The sequence below is a fragment of the Carcharhinus amblyrhynchos genome, chromosome 13 (genome assembly GCF_965287045.1).
Source record: "Carcharhinus amblyrhynchos chromosome 13, sCarAmb.v2.hapA, whole genome shotgun sequence".
NCBI classification, from domain to species: domain Eukaryota; kingdom Metazoa; phylum Chordata; class Chondrichthyes; order Carcharhiniformes; family Carcharhinidae; genus Carcharhinus; species Carcharhinus amblyrhynchos.
In genome coordinates this window covers 22,242,730-22,265,401 of record NC_137336.1, presented here as the reverse complement: position 1 = coordinate 22,265,401, position 22,672 = coordinate 22,242,730, and the positions used below count along the sequence as shown (strand labels likewise).

At 41.7% G+C, this 22,672-nt stretch overlaps 1 protein-coding gene across 4 annotated transcripts; it reads right to left on the bottom strand.

Annotated features, from left to right (window-relative positions):
* Positions 1 to 1,144: 1,144 nt before the first annotated feature.
* LOC145351473 (glucosamine-6-phosphate deaminase 1-like) lies at positions 1,145 to 22,423 on the bottom strand. Of its 4 annotated transcripts, none has more exons than XM_080201066.1 (7): positions 22,313 to 22,423; positions 17,587 to 17,736; positions 15,031 to 15,132; positions 8,103 to 8,285; positions 7,470 to 7,654; positions 5,704 to 5,878; positions 1,145 to 2,501 (listed from the first exon to the last, which is right to left on the bottom strand). In XM_080201066.1, the coding sequence occupies exons 2-7, from the start codon at positions 17,708 to 17,710 to the stop codon at positions 2,407 to 2,409; spliced, it is 864 nt and encodes a 287-aa protein (XP_080057192.1). In that variant the 5' UTR covers positions 17,711 to 17,736; positions 22,313 to 22,423; the 3' UTR covers positions 1,145 to 2,406. The 4 variants fall into 4 exon arrangements, with proteins under 4 accessions (XP_080057192.1, XP_080057193.1, XP_080057195.1 ...); XM_080201067.1 differs by having other exon boundaries at positions 22,229 to 22,387; XM_080201068.1 differs by lacking the exon at positions 1,145 to 2,501 and adding an exon at positions 4,443 to 4,534.
* Positions 22,424 to 22,672: the final 249 nt, after the last annotated feature.

Below are 22,672 nucleotides of genomic sequence, written 5' to 3'. Positions count from 1 at the left end.
CAAGATAAAAGGGCCAGCCATTTAAAACTGAGACACGTAGAAATCTATTCTCACTGAATGTTTGGAATTCTCTGCCCCAAAGAGTGGTAGAGGCTGGATCATTGTAAGTATTTAAAACAGAGGTGGATAAATATTTGATTAATCGAGGAATAGAGGGCAATGGGAAAATGGCAGAAAAAAGAAGATGAGGCCAGCATATATCAGCCAAGATCATATTAAATGGCAGGACAGGTTTGAAGGGTCTGTTGGCCAACTCCTGCTTCTATTTCTTGTGTGCTTGTGCAGAGAGATAAGAGTTTGCATTGGTTGAGTGGAGACAGCATGGAGCATCAATGAACTGTTGTTTAAGTTAAGTGACATCTGTGGCTGGCAACTGAACCATAGAACCTATATGACGTTTAGTTTTTTAAAGTAGTGTCGCAAGTAGGCTGAAATTAACATTGCAGTGAAGTTACTACAAAAATCCTCTAGTCGCCACACTCTGGCACTGTTCACATATACTGAGGGAGAATTTGGCAAAGTCACATCGTTTGGACTATGGGAGGAAACCAGAGCACCTACAGGAAACCCACGCAGACACCAGGAAGAACGTCCAGACTCTGCACGGTGACCCAAGCCAGGAATCAAACCCAGGTCCCTGGTGCTGTGGGGCAGAAATGCTAACCACTGTGACATCGAAGAGCAAAGTATTGGCTGTTTAGAGGTACTGCCATGTTTGTTACCATGCCTGTCAAATGTCATGGAACATTTTACTGCACTGAAGGTGCTACATTAATGTAAATTATTGCAGCAAGGTCATTGTTTGTTCAGAACACTAATTTTCTTAAGTGTCCTGGAACTTTTGGTCCAGATTTCCTTAAGACCCAACTCGGGAAAGCTTTAGCCTTGCTGTCCATTAATTGTGTTTTTTAAACAAAAAAATTGTTGGGTGAAATATAAGCTAGAACTGCCTTTTAAAATAATGCATAATACATGGCATTCACACTGCAATTTAAATAAAATCGTTCCTGAATTCAAAAGACTATAATGCCTGCGAGGTTCTGCATTCTAAGTATGTGATAAAGAGACTCAACTAGTGAACAGCTCAGCAGAAATTAATTATACATGTAAATAACAGACCTGGTTTCAAGTGAAAGGCAACAACTTTATTGTTCTCCAAAATCATGAAAATACGACTATAGTAACTGGTATTAATTGATAGCTTACAGCAGCTTGGCTTAGACATTTTTGTTTGTAAATTGATCAACTTTCCAAGCTTGTTTACAACAACGAACTGATAATCCTATCTCTGCAGCCAAAATGTTGGACTACTAGTGGTCTGTACCCTGATCAAATTACCTTTAGCAGTAAAACGTAATTCCTTGAACAATACTAGGAGCAAAAGTATTAAATGTCCAAAACCACCTGACAGAGGAAAACTCTCCATTCCACCGCATGTGCTATTGTGGTTAAATATCTTTGTTTAAACTTGGGGACTTTCTGACACAGTAAACATTCTGCAAACGAGCACAAAAGTAAAAACTTAGAAGAAAAGGGAAGTCCCAGTAGGCAGGGTAAACATTATTACTTAAGCGAAAAGCTTATGTATGGGGGAAAAGAGAAGTATGAGTATGCTCTAGATGATGAGTATTTGGCAGTAATAGCAACCGAAACGTGAGAGATGGGGGTTGTGTATAATGGTTTTCAAACATCGAGACTAGCCAGATGGACTGCAGTTGTGCCTTTCAATCCTGTATATTAAACATACCAAATGCAGTGCATCAGAAGCTATTAAAAAGATTGGAGAAACACAAGCTTGTACAGTGACTTTGAATGTAAAGGTAAAATCTTGATTAAAAGGTACAGAGTAAATTTACAAATAGAAATCACTATATTGAACGAGAGACAATGACACTAAACAGGCCAATTTAGTGTTGTTCGACAGAATGGTTTCTGCGCAAAGTTTTACTTTAAAAAGAAAACATTGCCACGTCTTCAAGTGGTTTCTCAAATTAAATTGTAAAAAGAATAGATTTTCAAAAATTTTTAATTGTTTGTATTTCAGAAAAGCATTTGAAAACATATGATAGGGCGTAGCCAGGTCTGAACTGCAAGTGTCCACAAATTAAAATGAAGCGTTTCAAAAGTATAAATTTTCATACAGGTCAAAAATATTCTCCTCATTGCCAGCCCCCTTTTCTTGACATTTCTACGCTTAGATCAGCAAAATATAGTCTCAGTCAATCGGCTGACTTAAGATCCCTCCCCCCATTTTCTACCCATTCCATAAAAATAACAAGACATTTTCATTTGAGAACACAAGTGTGAGGAAGTGCTGTAAAGATTTCATAAGCATCCGGGTAAGTTTCCTTCAGATGCTCATTCAGAAGAAGCAATTTACATGGAAACTCCTGCAGCTTACGGTCCTCAATCCACACAGCTGGCATTCAGAATCTTCATTACATCAGTTTCTTTCATACTGTACAATGGATCTACAAGCTTATTGTGAATATGCAATAAACCTGGGGAAGAAATAGAAAGAGGGATATAGGAGCAACATTGAAAACATTCTGTAATAAGTCGTCAGAGGCATAAGTTCCTTCACCAAAATCCCTTTATTTACAAGTCTGACAACAGCGCAGAGAATGTTTTTTAGTTAGCAGTCTACACTCGGGAGTCCTAGAGGAACTGACATGCTTGGTTAAGAACAAAGCAAGAGGTTCCCTGATTGGGCCATCAATTTGGCCCTTAATCGTGGAGCTAATATTCTAACAGGCCCACTTCAATTGCCTGATTAAACTTTTAACACATTCAGACAACAATTTGTATTTGTATAGAGTCTTTAATGTATTTTGTTTTAATCATTTTACAGGATGTGGTCATCGCTGGTTGGGCCAGCATTTATTGTCCATCCCTAACTGCCCTCCATTTCAGAAGGCATTTGAGAGTCAACCACATTACTGCGGATCTGGAGTTGCATGCAGGCCAGACCAGGTAAGGATAGAAGATTTCCTTCCCTGAAGGACATTTGTGAACCTGATAGGTTTTTAAACAACAATCGACATGGTTTCATGGTCAGCATTAAACCTTAATTTCAGAATTTTTTTAAAAAATTAAATACAAATTTCACCATCTTCCATAGCAGGATTTGAACCCTGGACCACAGATCTTGCTCTGGGACTCTGGATTACTAGCCCAGTGACAATACCACCATGCCACCACCTTCTCAAAGCAGTTCCCAGAAGCATCAGCAAACATTTTGTCACCAAGCTTTATGAAGAGACATGTGATAAGCTTGGTTAAAGATATTGGGTTTTAATGATCATCTTAAGGGGTAGAGGGTTTTGGGAAGAGAATTCCACAATTTTGGACCTTGGCAGCTTATGGGACAGTTGGCATTGGTGGAGCATTGAAAAACGGATGCCGAAGAGGCCAGAATTGAGGGTGGGTGGGCTGGCTGGGATTACAGAGATAGGGAGGGGCAAGGCTGTGAAAGATTTTAAAACAAGGATGAGAATTTCAAGATTGATTTATATATTATTGTCACATTTATTAGTGCACATTGAAAAGTATTGTTTCTTGCATGCTATACAGACAAAGCATACCGTTCATGCAGAAGGAGAGAGTGCAGAATGTAGTATTACAGTCAAAGCTAGGGCGTAAAGAAAGATCAACTTAGTGCGAGGTAAGTCCATTCAAAAGTCTGATGGCAACAGGGAAGAAGCTGTTCTCGATTCAGCTGGGACATGACTGAGGTGCTGCTGAGCAATGAGTTCAGGGGTGATGGACTAAATGGACTTTAGTTCTGGTCAAATTCACAGGAAGCAGAGGCTTGGATGAGCGAGTTAATGGAGGGTCAAAGCGGGAGGTCGGCTAGAAGAGCATTGGAATAGTTGAGTCTAGAATTAACAAAGACACGAACAAACAACTGTACAGACAGTACAATTTAAAAAAAGCCAATCATGAGGATTAAACAACAACTCTGAGAAAATAACGCATTTATTATGGTTTAATTGCAAACCTGTTATTCCAAATGTCACATTTAATTTTAACCAGGACCTTTAATGTCACAGAACTCTCCCAGCAGAAGCAATTCACAAGCAATTAACCTAGAATTTTACAACTAAAGGCACGTGGCTAGGTTGAACAAATATTTTCAGGCAACAAAAACTTTTACTTTTTTTTCCCCCCCCAAGATCATCAATTATAAATGAAGGAAGCCCATCCTCAGTGGTAGACCTTCCAGTCTGTCTTAGAGCATGTGACCAGTTCTGCAGCCTGGTAGAATTGCAATACGGAAAGCAGACAAAGTGCTTGATCATGTTGCACAGATGGTCAAGCAGCATTTGGAAGATATCACACTAAATCCACGGAACACTGGGTCAGACCCTGAATATGGTGTTCAGATCTGGTCAACACAACACAACACAACACAACATGTTGAAGCAGTGGGTGTGATGCAGCAGAGAGCCACAAGGATGGATCCTGGATCAAAGGGTTGATTATGAGGAAAGACTGGAGGAACTGCAGTTCGTTAGCTTTGAAAAGGAGGTGTCTAAAAGAAAGGGAATTTTATAGAAGTACACACAGCATTAAATCAAATAGATAAAGGTTAAATCAGAGCACAAACTCAAGGTAAGCCAAGACACTAAACAAGTAGCCAACTAAACTGGGGAAAAAGATAGCTGACAGACATTTAATTCATGCGTAGCGCTCAAAACTGAAATGATCTTCCAAGCAAAAAGACCTTCAGATTATGTCAAGGGACAGTTAGAATAATAGAATCTGTAAAATACAGGAGGAGGCCATTCGGCCCATCAAGGCTGCACCAATAAAAATCCTACTGAGACCCTATCGCCATAACCCTACGCATTTATCCTTCTAATCCCCTAACCTACCCCTCTTGGGACACTAAGAGGCAACTGAGCATGGCCAATCCACTCAACCCACACATCTTTGGAGTGCAGAAGGAAAGCAGAGCACCCGGAGGAAACCCTTGCAGACTTGGGGAGAGTTTACAAACTCCACACAGTCACTCGAGGTCGGAATTGAACCCAGGTCCCTGGCAATGTGAGGAAGCAGTGCTAACCACTATGCCTCCCTATTAGACGGCATGATAAAAAAAATTGAAGGTTTTTATTACACACGGTGGGCCAAATGCTCCCCCGGTATCTCACGTTAATACTTGTTTTCTCCCGCTTTCACTGACCCGTCCTTATGGACTTGGAGAAAGAGCAAGTTTAGAAAATCTCCAGAATGTTCTAGTATCTGAAAATGAAAGAAATCACTAACCTGTAGCTAATGGAAACAATGTTCTCAAACAGTCTGAATATCCTGTTTAAAAAAGCTTGATAGCAATCAGGTGTGTTCTTGTGTAAGCTATTACAATCGAATACCTTCATTGAATTTCCCCAAAGGCTGAAAACTGTAGTAATAATAAATTATCTGGGCGGCACAGCAGGGTACAGGTTAGCACTGCTGCTTCACAGTGCCAGGTTCAATTCCCAGGTCAGATCACTGTCTGCATGTTCTCCCCGTGTCTGCGTGGGTTTCCGCCAGATGCTCTGGTTTCCTCTCAGTCTGAAAGACGTGCTGGTTAGGTGCATTGACCCAAACAGTCGCCAGACTGTAACAACCAGGAGAATTTCACAGTAACGTAATTGCAATGTTAATGTAACACTGCCTTACTTGTGACTAATAAATAAAACTAAACTTTAAAATTACCTTTAAAATACTGGACTGTTTTTACACGGAGTTCCATGGTGGCATCTTCATCGCACACAAACAATGTTTTAGGATGCTGCTGAAAAGCAGATACAGTCCACATGTGGTTGACACCATCTTCTATTGCTTTACACAGAGCCAAAGCTTTATGAGTTCCTGTGATAAGAATCATTACCTAAAGGAATAAAAGGAAACTCATTGAGAATCTTCCATTACAGAACAGTGATGATCACAGAATGCTAGCAGTTGCTGTTTCTCTTCCTGCACCGAGTGGTGCCCAAGGCAGACTTTCATCTCTTCCCATTCCTATAGATTTTCCTGGATCGTATTGCTAGTCAGAGGCTAATTGCTTGAGGAGCGCCACTCCACATCAAGCGTGGCTGACCAGGAGTCTCTCCCGCACTTAGCACCGCCCATCGGTGTGTTGGAACGATTTGTAGGCTGATACTCAACCTCGCTGACCCCCTTCCTTGGCCACGAAGCCATTGGGTGGGGATTGAGTACAGAGTTTCCAGCTCAGAGGCAGAGGCTACCCTTTACACTGCAAGATCTCCTCGAGAGCTAGCAGTGTGACTTAAAAATTATTGCATTGATCTTTTTGCAAGGAAAGGACAGGAAGAAGCAAAAGGAGGACTAAGTTTGGAAGAAAGTCAGAGGGGATAGATCAGCTACATAGGCAAGATCTTTTCCCAAAGGTAGGTGACTCTAAAACTGGAAGGCACAGGTTTAAGGTGAGAGGGGAGAGATACAATAAAGGTCCAGAGGGGCAATTTTTTCCACACAAAGGTGGTGAATGTCTGGAAAAGCTGTCAAAGTTAGCAGTAGAAGTGGGTATAATTTTGTCTTTTAAAAAGCATTTAGACAGTTACATAATTAAGATGGGTATAGAAGGATATGGGCCAAATGTGGGCAATTGGGACTAGCACAGTGGTTCAAAAAAAGGGCAGCATGGACAAGTTGAGCTGAAGGCCCTGTTTCCATGTTGTAAACCTCTATGACTCTAAATTTTTCAGGACAGCAATGCTACATAGGAATGCAAATACAATGCAGTTTAATAAGACCCCTTTCTCGAGCAGTTGCACACTTGCCAGAGTATGACAGTCTGGACCAATGTCTGGAGTTAAAAAAAATTCAAATTACAACTCCAAAAACAACTTTTTCATGTAAAGTCCAGGATAACCAAAGAATCAGAGGGAAGATGAGAATAAATGCAATAAGTTGCCTAGCATCCAAAGCAGAGTCAATAAAACTTTCAAAAGGAAAATAGATATGTCCTTGAAAATTAATATAATATGGGGCATGAGCTAGAGACTGGGACTAACTGGATATCTCATTCAAAGTTGCATAGGTTACGTAGATTAACCATGGGAAATGTGTAGGGTTACAGGGATAAGGCAGTGGGGACGGGCTGGGTAAAATGCTCTTTTGGAGAGTCAGTGCAGACTTGATGGGCCACAGTCTCCTTCTGCACTGTAGGGATTCTGCGGTTCTTTCAAAGAGTACAAGTAGGCAAAACAGCCTCGTTCTAGTCAGTAACATTCTATGATTTGAGAAAAAAAAATCCAGTTCTATTTTCTACCAGGTCTTCAAAGCTATAATACCAACTGATAAAAAGGTTGCAAGGAGTGATCATAATAAACTGGCAACTCGCAAGCAGTACAAAAACATAATTATATCCAAGAGGCAAACTTGGTACATTTAACACATTGGGGTGTTTTCAAAACTAAAGAGAAAGAAGCCATGCAATTTAGCTGCCATTTCTTTACCTCTCTAGCATCCATTACAGTCCCCACTCCAACAGTCAAAGCCATGGTTGGGACTTTAGATAAATCTCCATCAAAGAATCTGGCATTAGCCAATATTGTATCCAATGCCAATGTCTTTACTCTGGTGCGAGACACCAGGCTGGAGCCTGGTTCATTGAAAGCAATGTGACCATCTGGACCAATGCCTATTCAAAGCCAAAGAAAAAAATATAAAAGTGTGAACAAAACATAACAAAAGCATTTTAACAGAACTCACTGGCAGCTTTACCCAGGATTAACCCTGTTTTAGGGCAATTTTAAACCCAGCACAAAACTAATCCCACTACCATGAGTTAAATTCTGTTTCCTTCAAAGTGAGGGCACAAGAAATGATAATATCACACTGCTCCACTTGAAAGACTGTATTGTGCTCATAGTAAAGGAAGAATTCACACAGTGGCCATTTAACACTGCACCTGATTTTTACTCTGAACTCCCAGGGTAACCAAGTAATTGTTTCCCCAATATAAACATGCGTCTTTGATTATCACAAGAACAAACTACACCTCCAAACTAAACAGATTACAACTATTGTGTCAGTAGCACGAGCTTCAGGAAGATGAAATTAATTCTATACAGGTTACTGCACAGTACCACCAACGAATAGCTCAATTCCTCCTGCTGCTTTAATCTTCTCCTCAAAAGCAGTGCACTCTGCCTCCAAGTCAGGAGCATTTCCATCGAGAATGTGTGTATTTTCAGCCAAGATGTCAATGTGTTTAAACAGATTATTCCACATGAAGGAGTGATAGCTCTCAGGATGGTCCCTTGGAAGGCCTGCCAGGGAAGTGCAACATATTGCATAGTCATTAAAGTATAACCGGTGATCAAATGCACTGGCCCCAGATTCTCACATTGACGAGTACGATCCCACCATTACTACTCCCACATTACAAAAAGACACAAGTAAACATTAAGACAGGAAAGGTTTGTTTTCTCCCAGCTGATGGGTCATTTATTAAAGACCATTATTATGAGGTGATTGGCAGGAGGATTAGAGGAGACATGAGGAAAAATGTTTTTCACCCAGAGGGCATCTGGAATTCACTGCCTAAGTTGGTGGTTGAGGCTGTGACACATATAAAAGGCCCTTGGGTCTGCATTGGTGGTGCCATAACCTGCATGGCTACGTATGAGCTGCTGGAAATTGGGATTAAAATGAGTGGCAAGTTTCTTTTTTTTTGTCTGCGCAGACATAATGGGCTGAGTGGCCACATTCTACACCATAACTTTAGTATGGAGAGCTCTGGAATTTTGCAACATCTCAAAGCTGATTTCAATGTAAAGACCAATCAAATTCCGCCACAAGAAAATGCATCTGTCCAGCGATAGAGTTGCAATGAGGCGTTGGGGGGGGGGGGGGGGACATTTCATCTCCCTCCTTGTTCAGTCGTGCCCGGCCTCTGCCCAATGTCACACTAAAGCTAAAGCATGTAGCACAGATAGGCCCAAGCTGTACCCCAGTATTCTGTGGCACTGCATACTGACAAGTCTGCCATGCTGCTATCATGGTGATCACTTTTATTAGGCCTCTGCGTGCAACATTTCCTGCCTGATCTTACACAATCAAAGTGAAGCTAATCTTCTACAGGATAATCCTGAACATTAGTTAGCCACATTCATGGAACTCATTCTGTAAATTCAGCACGAACAAACCTACAAAGTACTGACAGACTGCTACATTTCATCATTAACATTTTTCCAGCAGGTATATATCTGGTTTACAGTATACATTATTAATATAGTATTTATTACACAAGATCTCATGCAGCTGACTGAAAGCCAAATGCAAAATTGCTGAGACTTGTTTTTTTTAGCAGCAACAGGCATCATACAGGAAATGCTTCATATTTAAAGTTTATTTATTAGTGTCACATGTAGGCTTACACTAACACAGCAATGAAGTTACCATAAAAATCCTCCAGTCGCCACACTCTGGCACCTTTTCGGATAGACTAAGGGAGAATTTAGCTCAGCCAATGCACCTAACCAGCACAGCTTTCGGACTGAGAGGGGAAACCCGGATGAAACCCACACAGGCACGGGGAAAATGTGCGAACTCTACACACACTGTGACCAAAGCCAGGAATCGTAAGTTTGCGGATGACACAGATTGGACGGGTGGTTAACAGTGAGGCAGAGTGTCTTGGGCTACAAGAAAATATAGACGGAATGGTCAAATGGGCAGATAAGTGGCAGATGGAATTTAATCCTGAAAAATATGAGGTGATACACTACGAAAGGAAAAATTTCATAAGAAAGTACTCAATTAATGGAAGGACACCAGGAAGTTCTGTGGAACAAAGGGACCTTGGCATATTTGTCCACAGATCTCTGAAAGCAGAAGGACATGTTAGTAGGGTGGTGAAAAAGGCATATGGGACACTTGCCTTTATCAATCAAGGCATAGATTACAAAAGCAAGGAAGTCATATTGGAATTGTATAGAACTTTGGTGAGGCCACAGCTGGAGTACTGTGTGCAGTTTTGGTCACCATATTATCAGAGAGATGGAATTGCACTGGTGGGGGTGCAGAGGAGATTCACCATGATGCTGCCTGGGATGGAACATTTAAGAGGTTGTGTAAGCTTAGGTTGCTTTTGTTGAAGCAGAGAAGACTGAGGGGTGACCTGATTAAGGTGTACAAGATTATGAGGGACATGAACAGAGTGGATAAGGAGCAACTATTCCCCTTAGTTAAAGAGTCAGTCACGAGGGGACATAGGACGTTTGGGGGGGGGGGGGGGGGGGGCGCGATGTGAGAAAAAACCTTTATACCCAGAGGGCAGTGACTGTCTTCAATGCGCTGCCTGGGAGGATGTTAGAAGCAGGTTGCCTCACATCCTCTAAAAAGGTATCTAGATGAGCACTTGACATGTCATAACAATCAGGGCTACGGGCTAAGTACTGGCAGATGAGATTAGTTTCAGGAGCTTATAATGTCTTGGTGGAAACTCAATGGGCCAAAGGGCCTTTTCTGCACTGTGTGATTCTGTGATTCTCTGCACTGAATTTCATCTGACACTTATCCACCAACACATCTATATTATTTTGAAGTTCTACACAATGCCTCTGAGTTTCCTATCACCTGAAAATTTTGTGGTTATGCCCTGCACAGCAAAGTTTTAAAATATCTATATCAGAAAAAGCAAGGGTCTCAACACCAACAAGTGATGTGCCACAGGTATCAGTGCTGGGGCCTCAACTCTTCACAATTTATAGAAATGATTTGGATAAAAGGGATTGAAGGAATGGTTGCCATATTTGCTGACCGCACAAAAATTGCTGGGAAATTATGTCACAAAGAGGACGTAAGGAAGCTACAAAAGAATGTAGATAGGTTAGGCAAGTGGGCACAGATCTGACAAATAGAGTACAATGGGGGGGAAAAATATGAAATTGCCCATTCTGGCAGGAAAAATAAAAGAACATATTATTTAAATAGGGAGAGATTGCAGGGCTCTGCGATACAGAGGCATCTGGGTGTTCTAGCAAATGAGTCGCAAAAGATTATTTCACAGGTACAGCAAACAGTTAGCAAAGGTAAATAGAATGTTATCGTTTATTGGTAGGGGAATAAGTACAAGAAAAGGGGGATTATGCTTCAGTTGTATAGGGAATTGGTGAGACCAGATTTGGAGTACTGTATAGTACTGGTCTTTTTATTTAAGGATATAAATGCATTGGAAGTAGTTCAAGTTTACTAGATTAATGTGTGGAGTGAGTGTCTTTGAGGAAAGGTTGGACAGGCTAAGCTTGTATCTAATAAAGTTTAGAAAAGTGAGAGGCGATTTGATTGAAACATACAAGATCCAGAAGGGGCTGGTCAGGCTGGATGTGGAAAGGTGACATGGTGGTTACCACTGCTGTCTCAGTGCACAGACCCAAGTTCAATTCTGGCCTCGGGGGACTGTGTGCACATTCTGAGTCTGCGTGGGTTCTCCAGTTTGTCCCACAGTCCAAAGATGTGCAGGTTAGGTTCACTGGCCATGCAAACTTGCTCCTTAGTTTCAGGGGAATTAGCAAGGTGGATACGTGAGCTTGGGTGGGATTGCTGTCGCTGCAGGCTCGATGGGCCGACTAGCCTCCTTCTGAACTGCAGGGATTCTATGATTCTTGTGGGAGGATCTAGAATTCACAATCACCGCTTAAAAATAAGTGTTTGTACAATTAAGTCAGAGATGAAGGGCACGATCTTCACACCACACTCCCACTGCAGCAAGGTCAGAGGAACTCCACTCACTGCAACAGGATGGGAAAATCCTGTTGGCAGCATGAATGGTAATGAGATTCCAGATGAAGGAAATAGCTTCTGAGGGCTATGAGACTTTAGAACTCTCTTCTGCAAGAGACAATGGAGCCAGAGTCTTTGAATTTTTTTTGAGGTAGATAGATTCTTGATAAGCACAGGGGATCGAGGGGTTTTCAAAGGTCATCAGCAAGATAGGCAAGAATGTGGAGCTGAGGTTATAATTAGATCACTGATTCAGATTACTGAATGGTGGAACAGGCTCCAAGGGCCGAGTGACCTACTCCTCCGAATTTGTATGTTCACATGTATTGACACCCGGGGAACTTCACTACAAACCTTTTTTTGGTCTGAAATCAGTTATTAAATCACGGCTCTCTCCTGTCACTGAGCTAAGTTGCTACTACCTTTTATTCCTCAAGCTATAACTCTGTCACAAATCAATTGTGCAGCACTATGCATTTTGAAAGTCTATGTGCACCACATCAAAAGCATTACCCTCATCAATGCTCTCCTCTACCTCTTCAAGAAACCCCAAAAAGTCGAACATGATTTGCCCGCAACAAATACATGCTGTCTTTGCTTAATTAACCCCAGTTTCCTAAGCAACCATTAATCTTATCTTAAATTATTATTTCTGGAAGCTTCCCCACCATTGAAGTTAAACTGACTGAGCCGTTGTTGCTGGGCTTACACATTTATGAACAAGAATGTAGCATTTCCAGTCCTCCAGCACCACCCCCGAGTTTACAGAAGGCTGGAAAAATATATCTGGTTCCTCCACAAATTCCCCTCACTTCCCTCAGTATCCTTGGATGCATCTTATCTGGTCCTGGTGCTTTATCGACATATTGCATTAAAAAACACAGATAAGTGAATAACTTTTGGTTTCAGAACCCACATCAATTTGTTCAGAGTCGTTTTGAATATTGAGAAGGGTGTAGAAGAACTAAATCTGCAGGGAAATTAGAGAGAGATGTAAATATTGCTGTGTAGTTATAATGACGGATTTTAATTATCCAAATGTAGTCTGTTGGGATGTAAAGGGCAAAGAGAAACAAATCTTCCTAGATTATGTTCAGGAAACTTGTCTACAGCAGTAGATGTCTATTACAAAAGAAAGGGTGCATTGTTGAACCTGTCTCTTGGAAATGAGGTGGGCCAACAAGCTCAAGATGCTATTGGGGAAACATTTAGGAGACAGTCATCATTGCATCATAAGATTTAAGATGACAATAGAAATATTAGGTAATCCAGACCAAAGATAATTAACTGGGAGAGAGCCGATTTTAATGGGGCAATAACAGACCTGGGCCAGTTAGACTAGAATGAAAGGTTACCGGGAAAAACTAGCTGAACAATGGGCTACGTTTGAAACAGAAATGGTCTGCAAAAGATCAAAGTATATTCCCTTGTTAGGGAAAGGTGGGGCAAACAAATTCAGAGCTCCCTGGATGAAAAACGAGACAGAAATTAAAATAAGAAAAAAGTGTGCTTATGACAGGTAGAAAATACAATTGTGAACCAACAGAAATACAGAAGGTGCTGGGGGGCAAGTGAAAAAGCACAGTGCAGAAGCAAAAAGGGATTATAAAAGACTGGCAGCCAACATAAAGGGGAATCCCAAAGTTTTCAATAGCATATAAATCATAAAAGGGTGGTAAGAGGTCAATTAGGACATAAAATGGAATTTACACATGGAGGCTGGGGGCATGGCTGAGGTACTAAATGAATACTTTGTATGAGATGCATCCAATGATAAAGAATGTGAGAATGGAAATTGCAGAGGCACTGGCCATAATCTACCATCTTCCCTTGACTCAGGGGAGGTATCAGAACTGGAGAATTGCAAATATATCCTTGTTTAAAAAATGACGGTAAGGATAGTCCCAGCAATTACCAGTCAGTTTAACTTTGTGCTGGGGAAGCTTCTAGAAACGATTATTCAAGATAGTACTAGTAGTCACATGGAAAGACGTGGGTTAATCAGGAAGAGCCCACATGGATTTCTAAAGGGGAAGTTGTGTTTAACTAATTTGCTGGGGTTTTTTGAGGAAGTTACAGAAAGGATCAATTAGGGTAATACTGTTGATGAGATGTACATAGACTTGCAGAAGGCATTTGGTTTTGCACCACACAGAGTTACGAGAAAAATTATAGCTTGTGGAATGAAAGTGGCAGTAACAACATGGATACAAAATTGGCTGAATAATAAGTAGAGAATAATAGTCAATGGATAATTTTGGGCTGGAGAAGGGTTTGCGGTGGTGTCCCCCAGGAATCGGTATTGGGATCTTTGCTTTTCCTGATGTAAATTAATGACCAAAATCTTGGTAAGCAGGAAACAATTTCAAAGTTTGCAGATGATGCAAAACATGAAAGTATTGTAAATTGTGAACAGGACAGTGTAGAACTTCAAAAGGGCATAGACACATTGGTGAAGTGGGCAGATAGATGGCAGATGAGATTCAACACGGAAAAGCGCAAGGTGATTCATTTTGGTAGGAAGAACAAGCGAGTGACAACATAAACTAAGGGGTAAAATTCTTAAGAGGGTGCAGAAGCAGAGGGTCTTGGATATATATATGCATAGACATTGAAAGTGGCAGGACAGGTGGAGACAGCAGCTAATAAAGCACATTGTATTCTGGACTTTATTAATAGGGGCATATAGTACAAGAGCAAGGGGGTTATGCTGAACATGTGCAAGACACCAGTTAAAATATTATGTACAGTTTTGGGTGCCACACTATAGGAAGCATATGAATGCACTGGAAAGCGTGCAGAGGATGTTTGCAAAAATGGTTCCAGGGATGAGAAACTTCAGTTATGATAATAGATTGGAATGTTCTCCTTAGAGAGAAGTAGGCTAAGACAAGGTTTGATAGATATTGAAAATCGTGAGTAGATAGACCGAAGTCATTCCAACTTGTAAAAGAACCAAGAATGAGAGGGCACAGACTTAAAGTAATTTGCAATAAATTAAGTGTTACATGGGAAAAACCTTTCCACAAGCAAGTGGTTCGGGTGTGGAAAACATGGCCTGGAAGTGTGGTGGAGGCAGGTTCAATCGTGGCATTCAAGAGGACATTAGATGACTACTTGAATAGAAACAATGTGCAAGGGGTACAGTGAAAATCCAGGGGAATGGCACCAAGTCATCACGCTCATTTGGACAGCCAGTGTAGATATGATGGGCCAAATGGCCTCTTTCTAACCATAAAATTTATCGCAGGAGCACAGAATTGTTAAGTTCCACTGTCCCACACTCACCCACATATTCATCCATGTTGAATGTCTTCACGTATTTGAAAGACAGACTTCCGTCATTATAATATTCAATTAGCTTTTTATAGCATCCCAGTGGAGTGCTTCCTGCAGAAAGATATTAAAGAAAACAATACTGCATATGAATTCTGCAGAGTTGCACAGCAATAAAAGAAACAAAATTCAATCACCCACATTTATTTATTGCCTCAGCCAGTATAATGGAACATATGGTCTGTGATTTAATCAGAGCTGAGTTTTAAAAGAAGCTCTCATATTTCTTTCCTTCTTTCATTGGATGTGGGTGCTGCTGAAAAGCCAGCAGCTGTTTTGCTATCTCCTGTTGACCCTCGAGTGGCTCACTGAAGGATAATTAAGAGTCACCCACGTTACAATGGATCTGGAGTCACATGTAGGCCAGATCAGGTAAGGATGGCAGATTTCCTTCCCTAAAGGACATAAGTGAGCTAGATGGGTTTTTACAACAATCAATGATAGAAGTTTCATGGTCACCATCACTGTGGCAAATTTTCAATTCCGGAGTTTATCAATTGAATTTAAATTTCAAATGGTGGGATTAGAACTTTTGCCTTCAGAGTATTAGCCTAGGCCTCTGGATTACTGTGACATTAGCACTGTACCATCATCTCCCCCAGATGGCAATATCTATGGATACAGACATATCTGCTGTACATTTTAGGCAGGATTATTTTCACAACTTTGAAAGGCTGGAAGCTCCGGCTGCTCTCAACCGCATTTCCCATCGAAAGCACCTTTTGTCACCAGGAAACTTGGTAGGACTGGAAGATCTTGCTGGCATGAATGGCTGGACAGTGTCGGCCTTTGTAAAATATGCACCATCCTATCTTTAAGCTTCACTTACAGGAGCTTAGAACTTAAAAGGTATAACCAATTCGTGAACTAGGATGTTCCGCTGGAGGCCAATCGAGTATGGCTTTTCAATGCGGAGTCAGGAACCCGACACCCAAATAAATTCCAAGTCTTGTGTTGCATTGCTCTTGCAATGCCATTTTTAAATGTAAATAGGCTACTTGGCCAAGAGGCCACGAGGAGGTGAGAGCTGCCTGCTTCTATCAAAGTAGGAGGCACCCATGGTAGTAGCTGCTGTTGCCTCCCATTCGGAGCTGGCAGCTCCAGGGAAGCTGGGAAGACCATGGAGATAAAACAAGGCAGACAGTGGCCTTGCACAACAAGATAGCACCAGCAATTGCTCCAATGCTAGTTAACCCCTTTGAAAATCCCGTCCTGGGAGTGTGACTGCTCCAATGACTCATGAGACAAGGTAAAACCATTTGGTTTAATAACTGCACTTGAAAGCAATAGACTACAGACTGGAGTCGGAATGCAAGTTTCTAAGCAAGTATCAGAGGATAGCACATTCACATCAGGTTTTACCCCAGGTGACTCCATTGCACTACCACTGCAACATGTACGTTCTAACCCTTCTTCCCAATTCCCAAATCCTGCCATGGCTTTTACTGAGTTTAACACATAATTCTCCCATTTAAATGGTTGCTCGCATTACTGAGTTGCTGCACATGTCAAATTCAGAGAAATGAATCACTTCAGTGAATCGCTGAATCAGCAGCCTGAATAGTGTTTAGCCCCCAAGTTCAGATTAGCTCACCTTAGAGTGCAGGAACCACTGGTTCATAAACTCATATACTTGTGATAGAAGCCCAGCAAATATATACTAGTGTCAAAGTAGTTTCAGATGATAGGGTGGTAGGAAAGAGAAGGAGAAGAAAGAAAAACTGTCAGGTGGAAAGGTCTACTGCATTCATGGAAATGGCCACCTGCTGGACCATTTGCAGGCTTCTGGCCAAAAGTACCACTTGTAGTTTTTTTCATATTTATATAGAGAAAAGAGAGAGAAATATTACACATCTGTTTATTTCGTTCAGGTCTGACTGGCTGTTAACAGGACATCAGAATACAAATATTCAATCTCAGAAATCAACCTTCAAAAGTGCAGCATGGTGGCATTGCTGCCTCACAGCGCCAGGGACCCGGGTTCAATTTGGGCCTCGGGTCACTGACTGTGTAGAATCTGCACATTCTCCACACGTCCATGTGGGTTTCCTCCAGGTGCTCTGGTTTCCTCCCACACTCCAAAGATGTGCAGGTTAGGTAGATTGGCCATGCTAACTTGCCCCTTAGTTGTCAGGGGGATTAGTAGGGTAAACACGTGGGGATGCGGAGATAGGGCCTGGGTAGGATGCAGACTTGGTGGGTCGAATGGTCTCCTTCTGCACTGTAAGGATTCTATTTAAAAAAATGCCAAATAAGATTGATGGAATACAAGACCTAGATGATGAGTTTTCTTTTTAAACACATTGTCAAGAATACAACACAAATCCACCCATAATCAGACACTATTTTGTACCACAGTGAAAAGACCTATCTTTTGATGTTAATGGGCATTGCTGAGCATGTTCCTGCACATCAAATTCAACTCTGAAAGATTCAACCAGACTAAATGACCAACATTACAGACTCAATTCATATCAAATATCTTTCATTGTTGCTCTTGTTACATACCAGTTGGCAAACCTAGGGTGAAGTACCTGTCTGGACCAGGATTGAACATAATGATCCGATTCCTAATGTATTTTGCAGCCCATTCGCTGACTTTCATGCCGTCCTCCAATATTATTAATTTCATAATTGTTTCTCATATATTCAAGGAAACTGGAAAAGGAAAACAAAGGGCTTGGTGTTAACTCTTTAAATGTGCAATGCTACCTCAATGAGGTATCCGAGTTCTGCCTGGATCCTGGAGCAAAGGATCCAGTGCCCTGTTGGCCAAAATATAACAAATTTCCTTTAAAATATTTCAATGACAGAGACATTATTTTGCAATTATAAATGTGTGAACTAAACATCATTGCAGGGAAGCAGAACATTATGCTTGTTAAGTAACAGGAGAATGTGTCTAAAAGTTGAGATATGACAGAATGTTTGCTGAATGTAGTTGAAAGCCAACTCATTATTCATAGGGTGCCCATCATTAATTAGAGTTATTAGCCAGTTCTGGGTAATGTGCTCTTTCAGAGAGTCAGTGCAGACTCGATGGGCTGAGTGGCCTTCTTCTGCATTGCAGGGATTCTATGATTCTGCTGTTTCTTCAAGTCATTTATAGCCTTTAAAGACCATGTGCTGGACATCAAATTAAAGTGTTTACTCAAAGGGAGGAAACAGGGAGGATTAATTAACTATTGTAAATCATTGAATTGTACAAACACTGTCAAAAATCAATTTCCAGTTTTGGTTTCCTCCCCTTACACTGAGATTTTTCAGTAAATGAATTATTTAACCATTATTAGATAATAGGCTGCCTTAGATGATGACAATTCAAAAACTTGCAGTGAAAATAAATAAGTTAGCAGGAAGTGAATTTTATTTTACTTAGTTGATATTATTCCTGTTGATGAATATAAAATATATTGCTCCTCCTTTCCTGATTGGGTTTTTTTCTAAGTGAGTGGGAGTACAATCAGGACATCAAGCAGACCTGACTGCTTCCATTCAGCCTCAGCCCACTTGTACCAAGTTCCGTGCTCTCTTTCCATAATGGATCAACAATGAAGAATGCAGAGAACAAATTGTTCAAATAGTACTGGAGGGTGTACCTGTACAGGCAATAAGTCCTGGCCTTGTCAGCAATGCTCATATCATAAGCATGAAAGTAAGTACCATTCAATGGGTCACACAATTTTGAACAGCACTTACCCCCAGGGTTTAGGCTGAACCTTTATGACTGATGATTTTACCCTGCCAATGTGCCATTTAAAGCCCGTAGCTACATCAATACATCTTCTAGCTAAGTGTCAGGAATAATCATAAACCACACACATTGGGCTGAAGAGTGGTTCAGCACCAAGCTGAACATACAGGACTCTGCATAGCAAAGGGGCCCGTATTGCAATTCTTTCATTCAAAAATACATTTAATTAAATAGACTGGAACACTAACTTCACACCCACCCTAGAATTGGCTTCCTAGCTGAAGAGGTCATGTAGAGGAAGATGAGAGACAGGTTTGATTTGATTTATTATTGTCATGTGTATGAGCATACAGTGAAAAGTATTGTTTCTTGCGTGCTACACAAAGTATACCATACATAGAGAAAGAGAGGAGAGGGTGCAGAATGTAGTGTTACAGCCATAGCTAGGATGTAGAGAAAGATCAACTTAATATGAGGTAGGTTCATTCAAAAGTTCATTCAAAAGGGCAGCAGGGAAAAAGCTGTTCTTGAGTCAATTGGTACATGACATCAGACTTTTGTATCTTTTTCCTGGGGGAGGAAGGTAAAAGAGGGAATGTCCAGGATGCGTGCGGTCCTTGATTAGGGGATATCAGACTATGTTCACAGGAAACAATATAAATGGATAATCAAAACAATATATTTTAATATAGTATTATTAATTGAAATGCTTTACTGAAGCATTCTAAAATAAAGCATTCCGAGAAAAGTTTAGGTCAGATACCTAAAAGCTTGGTCAAAGAGATATGTTTTATGGAGAAAAGAACGAAGGCAAGGTAGAGAAGTGCAGAACATGAAAAGGGAATTCCAGACCTTGGGGACCAAAGCAACTGAAGGCACGGCCACGAAGGGGGATGCACAGGGGGCCGGAATTGAAGTGGCACAAATATCTCAGACAGCTGAGGGGCTGGTGGAGATTACAGATACCCAGAATTTACCAGTCTCCTTTTTCAGTTCTGAAATTTGTTTCCCTACCTTTGAGAAGAGTGCCAACAACAACAAAAAAAAACACAAATGAACTGAAATCTGCATGCAAAATGGAAGAAAATCTGATGAAAATCAGCTGAAAGGTTTTTCCTGGAAGAAAATCGGAAAGCAAAAAAATGAAATAAACAGACACAAAGGGACCGAGTAGCCATCAGGCTGTTAACCTGAAGAGAAATATGCAGGTGTTTCAAGGTGTTTGGTGCAGCTTTTAAACAGACAAACCACCACCATTGCTGAATGAACCAAACAGCTCCCTCTGTGGGATTAAGCAAAGAATTGCTGTTGCCAATGGCACAATAGATTTAAAGAGGATGTTTAAGAGGACACACAGTACAATGAGTGAGGTTGTTGGGGTGGTGGTATAGAGAGGTGGATGGGGCAGGAAAGAGAGAGAGGAATCACAGAATCTCTACTGTGTTGAGGTGGCCATTCAGTCTATCGAATCTGCATTGACTCTCTGACAGAGTAACTTACCCAGCTCTCTCCCCTGCCTTATCCCCATAACCCCACACATTTCCCATGCTTAATCTCCCTAACCTACACATCTTAAAGTTAAAGTTTATTTATTGGTCACAAATGAGGCTCGCATTAACAGTGCAATGAAGTTACTATGAAATTCCCCTAGTCGCCACACTCCAGTGCCTGTTGAGGCCACCTAACCATCTAACACCAAGGGGCAATTCAGCATGGCCGATCGACCTAACCCGCACATCTTTGGACTGTGGGAGGAAGGAAACCCATGCAGACACGAGGAGAATGTACGAACAGTACAACAAAAACGAATAATCACCCAAAAGCAATGTGACCTATCAGTGGTGAGCTACGCTCTCAAAACAGGAAATATAAAACAAAGCACTGAATATTCATACTTTAAAAACACACAACAGAACTCTACTAATCAGTGTCTGCGAGAAGAAATCTGCTCTTCAAGATGTAAACCAGTGGTGTCCAAACTGTGAAAGTGCAATCTAACTGGCTACAAGGTCCAAGATACCCAATCTCATTCACAATTCTATTTCTTATGTGCTGTTAGTTCATTTATATTGCCTGGACCATTCCCAGTGATGTTAGCTATTCAATCTAAAAGCACAAGACTTTAATATGAGCAGCCTGAGGCATATGCAGATGAATAAGAACAGTTGCCCCAAATAAGCCAACGTCACCCGAGAGAGGGAAAGCCTATGGGCTGCTGCAGTGGACGGTCCAGTGATCACCAGGGAATACTTTAAACTCACCTTTCACACCAGATACAGTTATGATGCAATTTGGTTTGGCTTCAAAGCGAAGGTGGGACAAATGGGGCACTCAGCCCCCCATATACCTGGTAACAGGTATATTGGGGGCTTTGGGCACTTTCACTACTACCTTGTTGAGGAGGGTCAGACACAATTTCCACCAGCCACACTGGGGGGGGAGGGTACACACTGATAAAGGGATGGTCTTTTTGTTTCTTCCCCCCTCCCCGGAAAAAAGATCTGGAAACTGTACATTTGCAAATTAAAGTGTAAATATGTCCAGCTTGCTTGTGTGAGGAAGCATTTCAGCCCCAGCCCCGCCAAGATAAACTTTGAATACTGGTAACGCAGCCGGTCTGCACCTTCTGTACTTCCCGCCTTCCATACAGTAGGAGATACAATGCAAGTTAGCTCGTTGATACTAATCTGGAGCGACCACCCGGATCCTACAGCCCACCCTTCCCAGCCAGGGTGCTTTTCCACCTCCCGGCTGTCCCACAAATAGCCGGGTTACTATTGAGGTTGGTGTGGGTGCAATTTAACTCCCAGTGCTACACTGCCCCCCCCCCAAAAAAAAGTAGCAAAACAGACAGCGAGCTGCAATCACACAGCACAACCCCCGGGGACAATGCAACATTGGAGCGAATGTTGCAGTTTCTGTTCCTGCTTTCAAACCCGTCTGAGTGGCGAGAGACACTTTGCAAGTGAAATGCAGAGACCCACTGGCTAAGGGGGGCGGGTAACAAATTGCAGAATCTGTGTTTTTAAACAAATGGCAAAGTGGATAACTGATGGGCAAGAGTTTAACCCTCCCTAGAACCACTATCAACCTCATTTCCCCCGATCTCTGATTCAAATCTACAGCAGGTGAAAGGGACACACACACACACACACACGGGGCGGAATCTCTGCCCAGACCAGCAAGGTTAAGCGGATTGATGATGTTGTCACATTGCCCGAAAAATTAAAAATCTCACTTTGCAACACAAGCTCAACAATTCATTCAATCTCCCCGCAGAGTGAGTCCCGTGGTGCTGGTGAACTCTCTTGTTCTCAACACAACACTCAAACCAGCCCCGTCAACATCCCCAGCAAGGAGCCTATTCGATAGGTTGCAGCTCAAAGGGATTTAACATCCTGCTCCCCAAGACTTCCAGTGACCCTGTCCCTCGCCCATGACAGTGAAATCACTTACCCGGGACTCTGGCGCTGACACTTTCACTGGGTTTTGTTATTTTTTTAAAAAAAAACACCACCGGCAAATGCCAGCTCTTCTCACCCTCTTCATCAAATGGTAGGAATCCCTTTTATCTTCTGGCTTTCCTCGTCTTACAAGCCCCCCAGCGCAGGAGAGAACAAGTCATCTGATTTTGCTGCCGGTCAGATGATCGGAAGGAAACAGGGGCAGGCAGAAGCCAAACCTCTTGTTAGGATGGTCCGGAAAAGGGCTGACTCTGCTTTCTGAAGTTTAACACCAAACCCCACACACATAAACACCACGAAAAAAGGTCGCCAAAGCATAGTTATTCACCTTTGTGCTTATTTGTCTCCATGTCGCTTTTTTTTTAAAAAGACAGGTTTGCATTCTACATCATTGATAATGGACTCCCGGGTATTTCTGACATTTACCCTGTAATCT

What these genes read in the sequence shown, in the direction of transcription:
- LOC145351473 (XM_080201066.1), bottom strand. Translation starts at nt 17,710, where the DNA reads ATGAAATTAATAATATTGGAGGACGGCATGAAAGTCAGCGAATGGGCT. An exon ending in CACCCTAGGTTTGCCAACTG is followed by an intron (nt 15,133 to 17,586) that starts GTATGTAACAAG and finishes ATCTTTCTGCAG; the next exon opens with GAAGCACTCCACTGGGATGC. An exon ending in CTGTAATGGATGCTAGAGAG is followed by an intron (nt 5,879 to 7,469) that starts GTAAAGAAATGG and finishes TTATTCCTTTAG; the next exon opens with GTAATGATTCTTATCACAGG.